Source organism: Mycteria americana, chromosome 6 (genome assembly GCF_035582795.1).
Source record: "Mycteria americana isolate JAX WOST 10 ecotype Jacksonville Zoo and Gardens chromosome 6, USCA_MyAme_1.0, whole genome shotgun sequence".
In the NCBI taxonomy this organism is placed as follows: Eukaryota; Metazoa; Chordata; class Aves; order Ciconiiformes; family Ciconiidae; genus Mycteria; species Mycteria americana.
In genome coordinates, this window is record NC_134370.1 from 23,728,026 (window position 1) to 23,739,480 (window position 11,455).

At 45.8% G+C, this 11,455-nt stretch overlaps 1 protein-coding gene across 1 annotated transcript in view; it reads right to left on the bottom strand.

Moving 5' to 3' along the window:
• LOC142411936 (uncharacterized) overlaps nt 1–11,455 on the bottom strand; it is a 42,446-nt gene that overhangs the window by 2,291 nt on the left and 28,700 nt on the right. The window contains exons 13-17 of the mRNA XM_075506600.1: nt 10,356–10,542; nt 9,198–9,352; nt 7,941–7,967; nt 6,285–6,403; nt 477–596 (exon numbers count right to left, since the gene is read on the bottom strand). Coding sequence (XP_075362715.1) covers nt 500–596; nt 6,285–6,403; nt 7,941–7,967; nt 9,198–9,352; nt 10,356–10,542 — 585 coding nt within the window. The 3' untranslated portion in view covers nt 477–499. The remainder of the gene's footprint in view (nt 1–476; nt 597–6,284; nt 6,404–7,940; nt 7,968–9,197; nt 9,353–10,355; nt 10,543–11,455) is intronic.

Sequence of the window (11,455 nt, forward strand, 5' to 3'; positions counted from 1 at the left end):
TGAGTCTGGTTCTCTTTTTGTCTTGATTATGGGCAGATTGTCTCTTCCCCAAGACATCTGGTTGGCTTATTATTTAGGACTCTTTTGACTGACTGCAGATAAATGAATTTGCCTCTGTACTTTTTGTGAAAAGGCTGCATATGTAGCCTGTATGACTACAGATGCCTTTAAATTGTGTTTGGTTGGGTTTTTTTAATTATTATATTTATTATTATTATTATTTTGCCTGTTTTGTGGTTTGTTTTTTTTTTTTTTTAAGTGGGGGACTATTAAAATGAAGGTATATGGGCCAGTCCTCAGCTGGCATAAATCCATATAATTTGAACTTCAAAAATCTGACCTGTTCCTGTCTTTGCATGTTGGAGCGTGTCTGGATGAGGGATCAGGACTGTCTCATTTCTGTGCTGAGAAGAGGCAAAAAAAAAAAAAAACCAACCCAGCCCACAAAGAAACACATGCTGCTTTGCTTATTTTACCTTGTTCCATTTGACTTGAGTTATCAGAAAGGCCATATGTTTTCATTCTTTGTATTTTGCCCCAGAACGATCATGGAATTCCTCTCAGTTTTCCTCAGCTCTGAAGACATAATATCTGGCCTTAACAAATGGAAAAATACAATTAAAGTTGACAGCAGTCAGAACTCATGGCTGTGTTTTTAGCATTAATATGCTGTGCATATGTACCCAACATCCAAGCTGCACCCAAAGCAGCTTCCCCCTCTCCAGTTTGAAATTTCAAAACAGATGCTGTCCAAATATTTGTGGCAGCATCCAAAAAAGAGAGCTACAAAATGCAGCACTTGGCATGGAGTCACAATGTAATGGATGGACACAAACATAATTTTGTTGAGAGCAACCAGTATTTTCTGCCAAGCTGGAAGCGAGGGGGAGAGACTGGTGGGTGAATGTCACAGGGAAGTTAAAAATTCTGGCCTGAAGTAGTAAGTAGGAAATGAGCTGTTTTGAAGAACAACGCTAAGCTAGCTGCTGTAGACTGTCTCCAGCTTAATTTTTTGTTCGTTATTTATTATATACGATTCAAGTAAGTGTAATGCATCCTGTTTGGTTGTAATGGCTTAGTTAGCTCAGGCCTCCAGGACTTAGGAGAGACAAACCTTTGGGAACACTTTTTAAAAATAGCTGCTGTTTAAGAAAGAAAAGCTGTAGTTTGGGGGTTTTTTAATGCAATATTTCAAAGCTATTTACAGAAAATAAATAGTTAATAGCTATCTATTTCAAATAATAATAATAGCTATTTACTTCAAATCTTTGATTTGAAAAATTTTTCAACTCCAAGTGGTGACTGATGTGGTGCAGGGTCTTTATTTTGCCAGCTATTGATTTGTTTTCTTTTTAATCTAAATGTTCTATGATTTTTTTGTTTTGTTCAGCTCTTAATTCTTTTATAATGGAATGGTCAAACTCCTGCCTTGATGTTGGTCTTTAATTCTTTGGCTGCTTCTCAACCCTGAGTGCAAGGATCTCCCTTGGCAGTAATTTCCCACGTGAAGAGCAGCGTTCAGACCTGGGTCTGAGACTCTAGGGCCCTTTTCGGCCTTTGCTATACAATACTGAAGATGGGGTTTTGTAATGTTAGAGCCACACTGTCCTTCCTAACTTACTTCACCCTAACCACAAAGTAGTCGTCATACAGCAGCAAGCTCTTGGTGGCTGTCAAACTGAAACTAGCATCCTTACCGTGAAAGATAGCATAATTTGAGGTTAGCTCATTCCCACGCAGCTGCATTAAAGCTGCAACTCCCATAGATATGCAGGTGGGTGTGTCTGCACAGGAATGCCACGCTGAGATTGCCCAAAGCTTCCTAAATTAGATCTTGCCCTGGAAAGGGGTTGGGTATAGCATCACAAAACCTCCTGAGCACAATTGCTTTCATTGAGATGGCTCCCTCTGTATCTCTGATCTCCTCCTATGACAAGTGGATGAGGGGAAGGCTGTGGATGTTGTCTACCTAGACTTCAGTAAAGCCTTTGACACTATTTCCCACAGCATTCTCCTGGAGAAACTGGCTGCCCATGGCTTGGATGGGTGTACTCTTTGCTGGGTAAAAAACTGGCTGGATGGCCAGGCCCAAAGAGTGGTGGTGAATGGAGTTAAATCCAGCTGGTGGCTGGTCACAAGTGGTGTTCCCCAGGGCTCTGTGTTGGGGCCAGTTCTGTTTAATATCTTTATCAACGATTTGGACGAGGGGATTGAGTGGGCAGGAGTGTTGATCTGCTTGAGGGTAGGAAGGGTCTACAGCCTGGACAGGCTGGGTCGATGGGCCAAGGCCAGCTGTATGAGGTTCAACAAGGCTAAGGGCTGGGTCCTGCACTTGGGTCACAACAACCCCATGCAACGCTACAGGCTTGGGGAAGAGTGGCTGGAAAGCTGCCTGGCAGAGAAGGACCTGGGGGTGTTGGTCGATAGCCAGCTGAATATGAGCCAGCAGTGTGCCCAGGTGGCCAAGAAAGCCAATGGCATCCTGGCTTGTATCAGGAATAGTGTGGCCAGCAGGACTAGGGAAGTGATCGTGCCCCTGTACTCAGCACTGGTGAGGCCGCACCTCGAATACTGTGTTCAGTTTTGGGCCCCTCACTACAAGAGAGACATTGAGGTGCTGGAGCGAGTCCAGAGAAGGGCAACAAAGCTGGTGAAGGGTCTGGAGCACAAGTCTTATGAGGAGCGGCTGAGGGAACTGGGGTTGTTCAGCCTGGAGAAAAGGAGGCTGAGGGGAGACCTTATTGCTCTCTACAACTACCTGAAAGGAGGTTGTAGAGAGGTGGGGGTCCGTCTCTTCTCCCAGGTAACAAGCCATAGGACAAGAGGAAATGGCCTCAAGTTGCACCACGGGAAGTTCAGATTGGATATTAGGAAACATCTCTTCACTGAAAGGGTTATCAAGCATTGGAACAGACTGCCCAGGGAAGTGGTTGAGTCACCATCCCTGGAGGTATGTAAAAGACACATAGATGAGGTGCTTAGGGACATGGTATAGTGGTGGACTTGGTAGTGTTAGGTTCATGGTTGGACTTGATGATCTTAAAGGTCTTTTCCAACCTAAACGATTCTATGATTCTGCCAGGGCTGGAACAACTGCTGGGCCACTCTGCTTCCCAGCAGCAGTCATGGCAAGTAGCGGGAGACTGTATATCTTGTTCATTTGTCCTCAAACGGAGCTAGGGAAAGTAAGGAAAAATGATATGAAGGTGCTAATGCACTCCTCCTTGGCCCTGGATTTTTGGGGATCATCTGTAACACCGTTCTAGCCAGAGACAACTTCGCACACTGTATAATGTCAAATGGAGAGGCAACATACAGGCAATAAATTGATCAAGGTAGCCTCCTGCAGAATTTGCAGCCCAGCTTTCACAGGCCAGGATGGATTCTCTCAAAGCAGCATCAGACTATAATTGTTTAACAAGGGCAAGTATTTGACCGTATGTTGCTCTACTATCATTGGAGAACAGTTTTCTCTCACTAAAACCTGTCACAGTGGAAAAGCAAAAAGTTCTTTTCTTGGGGGTCATTTGAGCTGGAAGTAAATTCCTTGCTCTTTGTGGAGGGATCATTCTGCAATGATTTGGGGAAGAAATTTACTTTTCCTGCCATAGGTCAGATCCAGGTCTATGTGCTGCTTAAGTTCATAACACTATCATGATAGAGTCATTCATCAGCCTGTTCTGGCCCTTTGCACAAAATAGACGTTGCTTTGCGGGAGTAAATGTACTAGCAGGAAAAAGAAAATGAAATTAAAACTGAGCCTGTTCAGAACAATGTATTACAAACCACCAAGTCTTGTGCCAGTATGTTTACCTTGGCAGGCCCCCCTCTTCCCCCCACTGGAAGAACCAAGTTCTCTCTCTACTATGAGAATTCTTTTGCGGATGTTAAAAAAAAAAAAAAAGAGGAGAAAAAAAAAAAGACAGAAAAGAAAAACAAAACAACCACCCTGGAGCAGATCATTCATCATACAGAGAGTAGGAGCATGAAAGGGGATTTGCTTTGACCTAGTTACAAAAACAAAAACAAAGAGACTTTCTCTAATTGCTCAAATGACTCAAGTGGGACTGGGTGTCAAAAGCAACAAATATTTGCTTCCTTCAGAGCTGTATGTTAATACAGGGCACCAGGCTCGAACCTGTTCCAGTTCAAGACCTTGGGAGACGTCTCTGAGCCCAAGGAAGCCCAGGTAAGCAAAAGCCAGCCAATTCCATATACCTGCATGTACAAACAGGACGAGGAGCCAGGACAAACATGTTTCATAAATTATAACAAAGACAGTGGCTTTAAATGCTGAGAGTATCAGGGCTTCAACATTTGCTTTGCCAAGAGCTGCAGACAAGCGAGACTTTCTTGCTTTACCGTTCTGGTACTGCTGCAGGAAGGGCCTGGCTTTCTGTCCAGCAGCATTTGCAGGGCTGTCATTGATCCACTAAGCCTAACTTTTTATTTCAAAGGAGCCTGAGGACAACTACATATCCAAAATGCCATAGGAGCAAGGTGCCCAGCTTTTCCAGGCACCAGTGAAAAGCCCAGTGTCAGTGCATTCCTATTGCAGGGTGTGGGGTAAAAAGAGCCAAGAGCAAATACAGATAGGGCTGGGGAATAAGAGCTAGGAAGCAGGAGAGGAGGAAATTAAGGGGGATAAGGGGCATGAGTAGAGGCAAGGGTTTTATGTAGGTATATGGGAAAAAGTTAGTGAAAGAAAAGAGAAAGCCCTTCAGCTGCAGAAAGCAGCCTGGAAAAATCAGCGTACAAGGTCTCTGGGGCTGCCCAGTTACAGCCAGATAAAAAAATCATCCATTTGGCATCTTGTTGTACAGCATTTCCATGACAGTAGTAGTTGTCCAGTATGCGTGTGAAAGTAGCAAAAGCTATTTCTTTTAGGAGCTATTGGGCTGGCCCTTCCCTGGAAGTACATCGATTTAGCCAGCCACGGACCTTGCCTGCAGTTCTCAGGCAGGGAGCACTGGCAGTGTCCTCAGTGCTGCAGAGAAAGGGCCAAGCGGGACGTTACAGAGACAGCACTTTTCTGAAGCCCAAATACAGTCCTGGTTCTATTCAGGTTTAGAGGGAAGGTTCACAAGAGTTTGTATTTTTTCCCCAGCTGGTTCACCATCTATTTTAGATGGAACTGTTTGATCTCTTTCTGCTTTGTGTTTCTTTCAGTTTCCCAAACAATAGGAGGAAGCTTGCCTGTTACGTGTGCTTGGGCCCCAACCAAGCTTTTTCCCAGCTGGAAAAATCACTCCATGAGCTACAGAGGGGTTTTTTTCCAGCTGTAATTACAAGATTCCCAGTTCCCTTATGCGTTTTGTAAGGTAGGTACAGGCTGTCTAAGGGGAACAATGGGACATTCCTGAGTGCTTAAACAACTGCTGTTTCCCCACCATCACCCCCTCTAAAACCTGAGGAGGGCTTAAGCACATTTGAGCTGTTCCGCTCCAAGTTACCGAGACCTCAGCTGAAAAAACACAGGGAGGTGCGCAGCTCCATGTAATGCTCCTGCTTTGGTGAGTAAGATAGCCAGGCTCTTCCTGTTACCTGATTACATACACAAACACCCCAAATTCACCAGACCAACTGGGAGGACTTGGCAAGCGCACAGGGAATATCTGTGCAAGGGGTAGCTGGCAGCACTGTCATCACCTCAGACAGACACGCACCACACGGCATAGCTCAGAGGCCAGGCTGTAACTAGCCTGGTAGACAAACTTGCCCAGGGGACCAGCATGGATTTCTTAATAGAAATGACACCTCATGCTTGACCCCAATGTTCATCTACAGCAACAAGCAGGTCCCACCCATGAGCACACGCTCAGCAAACTTCATCTCCCCTTCCTCTGACAGGAAGCCTTCCAGCTGATCCTGACTGTCCCATCCCATCACACATCAGATGCAATACGGGTTACTGTTCCATTGGATGAAAGGTGTGAAGGTGGATAGAGGAGAGCATTAACCTCGACTGTAATGCTTAGGATTACAGGGATGAGGGAGCAGAAAGACAAATAATTAGGCTATAGAATGGCTCTGGCTAGTTGTCAACATCGCCTTGCCCTGTTGGGGATAAGCACCTTCTTTTAGGGACCCTAATGTTTCCATTATTCTCACACAGGTAACATTATCCAGTTGGGATCTTAGAGCACCTGGGCACCTGGCCAGGACCACCATATGCAATGGAGAGAAGGTAAGGAGGGGTCTTCTCCAGCCAGCAACAACTAGAGGTAAATCTCCCACCACCACCTCCTAACACCAAGTGAAAATCTCCCACAGCTCTGCCTTACCTGTACAACTGTGGGCAGGACCTCTTCAGAGCAGCGGAGGACAGCCCCAGCTTGTTCTGGTTTCTCAGCCGTGTCTTCCTCATAAGGTCTCTCATTCTCCCCCAAGCATGGCTCTCACCCTAGGGAGCAAAAAGAAACCACAGCTTGAAGGACCAGAGGCTAGTTGCTGGCAGACCTCATGTGGCCTCGTCTATGATACTATGGGGTACTCCAGGGTGGTAGGAAGAGGGGAGCTTCTTTATTTCTGACAGATAAGAGTCAGGTCCCACAAAAGAATTTTTAACACCCTGCAATGATGCCCAGTGGCCAGCCTGTACGTGTATAGGATACAATGAGACAGGATGGATCAACTGTCAGTAATACCATCCTTTTTGTATTTTGTTTGGTAACATTTCCGTGTCTAGGACCCTGCTGTTTTCTTTCTGACTTAAGGTTTCAGAGAATGAGGGCACTTCACTGGTGGGTGCTGAGTAGCTGCCTAAAGGCACGTTTTACCTTATTGTTATACTGTTATACTACAGGAAAAGATCGGTTTGGTTTCCTACCTACTCACATGCACCCAGGGGGGCCTTTGCAACAAGAACAACCTAAAAAAGCAGCTTGACTCCCTTCTCCTTTCTATTAGGCCAGGGGCATTGGTATCAGCTCTTTTCAAGGTGGTGACTTTTGTGGACCATGAATTAGAAGAGATCAAGCCTTTGTTTCCCTGTCACGTAACCAAGCCACAGCTATTGGGTACTTACATTTGAAATGCTAATAGAGATTATCAGGAGGTCAGGGAGTCTCATGAGGCCTCCCTAATGTTTGTTCTCTCCGGGCTGAGCTCATCTGGACTCATGAACTGAAAAGAAGCCATGCATCAAAAAATTTCATGTTTTTTTGCTGCATTGTTTTAAATTTTCTAAAGTAATGGCTAGAAAACCTTGGGAACAGAACAAAAAAGATCATGCCCCAGGACTAGCGTAATGGGGAGAAATGATTCCCGTTTCAGTGAAGTTCTCAAACCATTGTCACGTTCGGGGCATTGTTTTGCCCTGTCCTGAGGTGCCTTCCCACTGTGCCACCAGCAGAGCCATTGCTCCATGAGTTGTGGCCACCTTGGGAGCACAACCTGGCAGCTGCCCAGCCGCATGCACCAGCCCGGGCAGAGCCTATTGCGGTAATTCTTCTTGGGGCTCTGCTAAGTTTTCAGTTCAAAACTTCAGATGAGGTCATGGCCTCAGCTGACAACTGCAACACCAGTTTCTGTGCTATTGAGTTAATTGCCCCTAAGTAAGACTGTTTACTCATGGAAATATCAAACCTTTGTGTTTACTACTAGGATCAATGTATGCTGTGGAAGGGTTTTGGAGGCCTCAGCAGTTAGTTCCTCATTGTGCTGGTGTTGTCCCAGAAAAACAAGCACTGCTAATATCACAGAAAGCCTGAGCAGTTGCTTGTTCCTGAAGGCTGGCTAGCTGTCATCTGCAGTGGGGGTGGGAGAACAAGGGACCACATGCAGACAGTCATAATACATGTGTGTCTGTCACTTTGATAGTAACCTTTGGGGGTCAGCGAACCTCTCTTGTTCATGTATAATGCTGTGCACTACAGGGGCTTGGTCCACGATAACGCAGATGATACAAGTTAAATATATTCTGCAAAGGCAGTACATACCGAGATGTTCTTGCTGACATCCAGACCCTAAAAATGAAAGGCAAATATGTTGATAAATAACAAGACAGTGAGACCGTCTCTCAGTGCTAGGAACAGACTGGGCTCTGTTCTCAGCTGTGCCCTGGAGTCCACCCATAGCCTTGGTCAAGTCCTTTATCTCTTTACAATTCAGTCCCCCACGTGTGTGATAATCCCTTCTTTCCTCCTCCACCTCTTGCCTCTCTTCTGAATTTAGACTGCCAGTTCATGTGTATAGCACCTAGTAGCCTGGGGACTAGTGTAGCAGGATTCCCATACAGTACCTGCACTGTACAGGTAAATGGGGCATTTCATGCTCAGGGTACAAAATGCAATACTAAGTGAAAATGCTAAGGTGTGGTGTAAGAAAAGAGCCCAAGGATTCAGTTCAAAGAGTGTGGATCTTGATTCTGCAGTCCTGTGAAGTCATCAGGGCTTCCCATGTGCTTAAAAAAATGTTCATACTCCAGACGTTGGCCGGACACAAGCCAGAGCACAGAGCACCTTTTGGGATTCAGCCTTGATTTGGTTTCTGAAGTTCATCAAAGTGTTTGCAACCTATTTGCAACTGGAAATTTCATGAGAAGGTCTTTCCCATAAGAGACCTACTCCTTCCTCTTTCCTGTCAGGCTGGGAATACTCTGATTAGAGCCTCTGCCCTGGCATTTCAGCACTTCTGATCCCCACCGGAACCTGAAAGTGCTGAGGCAGCCACAAACAATGGGAAAGAAAGGGAGAGGAAAAGCATTCGTCCCAGCTCCCTTGGACTTCAGCGACACGGTTTCTCTGAAACACACTTTTGGGACTGGAGCTAATTACGCTGATATGCTGCCAGTCTGGCAATAAGTGTTGCCAGCTAAGGATTGATCCAGTAAAATTTTTATATGTGGTAATGAACGTGTGCTTGGTTTAATCTTGCTAGCAGTGATAGTGAAGGTACTTATGACAGAGTTCACGCGTTGTTATCTGGAGTTAGCGAAGGCTAAAGCCCATGCTGCTGCCTGCAGTGCTCCTCTCCCCTGCACCAGTGCTCTGTTTGTGCCTTTCTTGGCATAAAGACATAGCCATTGTCTTCATTTAAGGCTGAGAGCACCCTGGCCCTCACTGCCCCAGCCCTGTTCAGTAGCAGACAGGGTTGGCTTGTTCTCCCAGCACCCCACCCTGATCTGCCCGAGCAGAACTTCTCCCTGCTTCTCCCACAGGTCCCACTCAGAGTCTGGCTCCAAGCTTATCGCTCACCTTTCTTACTGCAGGGTCCTTTGATGGAAAAGCCTGTCCCTCAGCCATACTACCAGCTTCTCTGAACTCATTCTCCTTGTTGTTCCTATTGTTTGATGACTTCCTGAGCCCCACCATCGGCTGGCTGTTTCCTGATTCCAGGTATCTCTCGCTTCCTGCAATTAAATACAAGAACTTGCTCACGTTTCTCAGCAGCGTTCTGCGAGGAGGGCCTCTGGGCAGTGCTGCCAGCAAGCTGCGACTCCGGGTGGGATGAACCCTAAGGACTTAATGATGGGATGAGACCCTGTGTGTCTTCATGCCACACTGCAGTGGAAAGAAGGTAAATGCTCCAATAAAGTGTCTGACCATGGCAGGACTTTCTAATGGCTTCCTCATGGTCTTATGTTCCTTCCAGGCCTGCTCTGAAACTGCCAAGAAAGCACTTCTGAGCCTCAGCACTAGAGATCCCAAAGGCCGTTTACACTGACTCAGTCCTGCTGGGAGGTGTGTTGATGTTCTGTGTTTCACCAGGTATTAGAGGCAGGCTGAAGTCCAAGGCTTGAAATAAACTAATCAGCCTCACTTAGTGGGTTAGTTCACATCTAACATTGGATCCAGACTTTTCAGCTGGCTTTATCATCAGTAGGCTGACCTCAGTCTTTCTCAGCCTTCTGAAAAACCTGGTCTCTGGATCCAAGCTTTGCAGCTGGGGCTTATTTCCACTTGGTCTATAGAATAAGTCATCCTCCAGGAATGTGTTCTGTGCCTGCTTGGGAGGGTAGGAGACTAACAACAGGCATAAGGCTTTCCATCTTAGATCAAATCCTACCTTGGCTGGGGGGATTGTAAAGCCATATGGAGGGGCTCCACTAATGGACCCATTCAGGCATGCTAAGCTTCCAAAAGAGAGACCCATTTTATAACTCATTTGTCCTAATCTTTGTAGCCACAGCTGCAGATCAAAAAGTTTTGTTTCACACATGTGAAGCAGCAAGTGTTAAAATCCTAGGTGTAGACAAAGCATTTTAAAATGCACCTTTTAGCTTTCCAGCTACGGTTTAGTTCCACTAACACCTTGCTCTGTTCCCATGTCTTTCCTAGGGGAAGGCAGTTGCTGGTCAGCTTATTTCCAACTGGTGGCAAGCAGGAGGGCAGGTTAGAGGTATTTGAACTCACCATTGCAGCTGCTTAGCTTTTCAGTGTTTGCTCCTATTTCTGGGATGATGGAAAGATCAGAAGGGTTTCCAGTCTGAACCAAGAGGCTGTGAGGTCTGCTCCTCCCAGCAAAAAAGGTCTTCACGTCTTGGGACGAGTTGAGGAAGACGCTGGCAGCTCCACAGGAGCAATGCTGCAGAAGGTACTCCTACACCAGACAAAAAGAAAGTATGCAGACTCTCAGGCTGCAGCGGCCCAAGGTAACCGGGTGGTGCGATGGTACAGACAAACTGCAATCATTCCAGCCCAGGGATGCCCAGCCTTGTCCTGAGACGCATCAGAACCCAGACAAATTATTTAATTCTCTAAAAGGCTGAGCAGCCTGGAGTTGGTAATATAGATTTTTTCATGGGTTCATTGGTGTTTAACTTAAATTGCCTGATACTCAGCGTCTTTTGGAATGAATTGAATACAAGTTTCTAAACACAGAGCTGCTCAGCTAAGGCATTTGTGTATATAAACAGATCTGTTATAACAGTGACTCGCATTTTAAGATAATGTTATTTGTTTTGGAATGTGCACAGACAACAGTATCTTGTATTTTTATTGAGGGGATGCCATAGTTTGCTTGCATGTCACCAGTCAGATTCGCTGTATGTGGTACTTCAGCTGGTGTGGTGGGAAGGGGAGATCTTCTACCTTGCACAACCATGTTGCACAAGACTTTAGTAGGGCAGGAAGCAAGGAGAGCTTTATCCAGCTGAAGTGGAAAGGGAAGCAAACTGTTTATTGGTGTTGGAACCAGGACAGGCCAACACCAGTTTAGCACCTCTGGAGACCGTCAAGTGATTGACAGTTTTAATGTAACATCTCATCTGGATATGTTGCCACAGCAGCATGGCACTTTGCATTACCTATACCTTTGGGAGGTGCTTTGAAAATCTGATTAAAGATGCTGCTTTTAGCCCATGGCATTAAAGATTTCCTTGTAAAGCAAAGGATGTGGAGTAACCGTGTTCCCTTTGTGTCCCAGGATCAAAATGTCATCAGTCTCTGTGGTGATGTCTGTACAGCTCTCAAGAACAGCATTGGGAGTGCTGGCTATCCACAATCCTCATCAC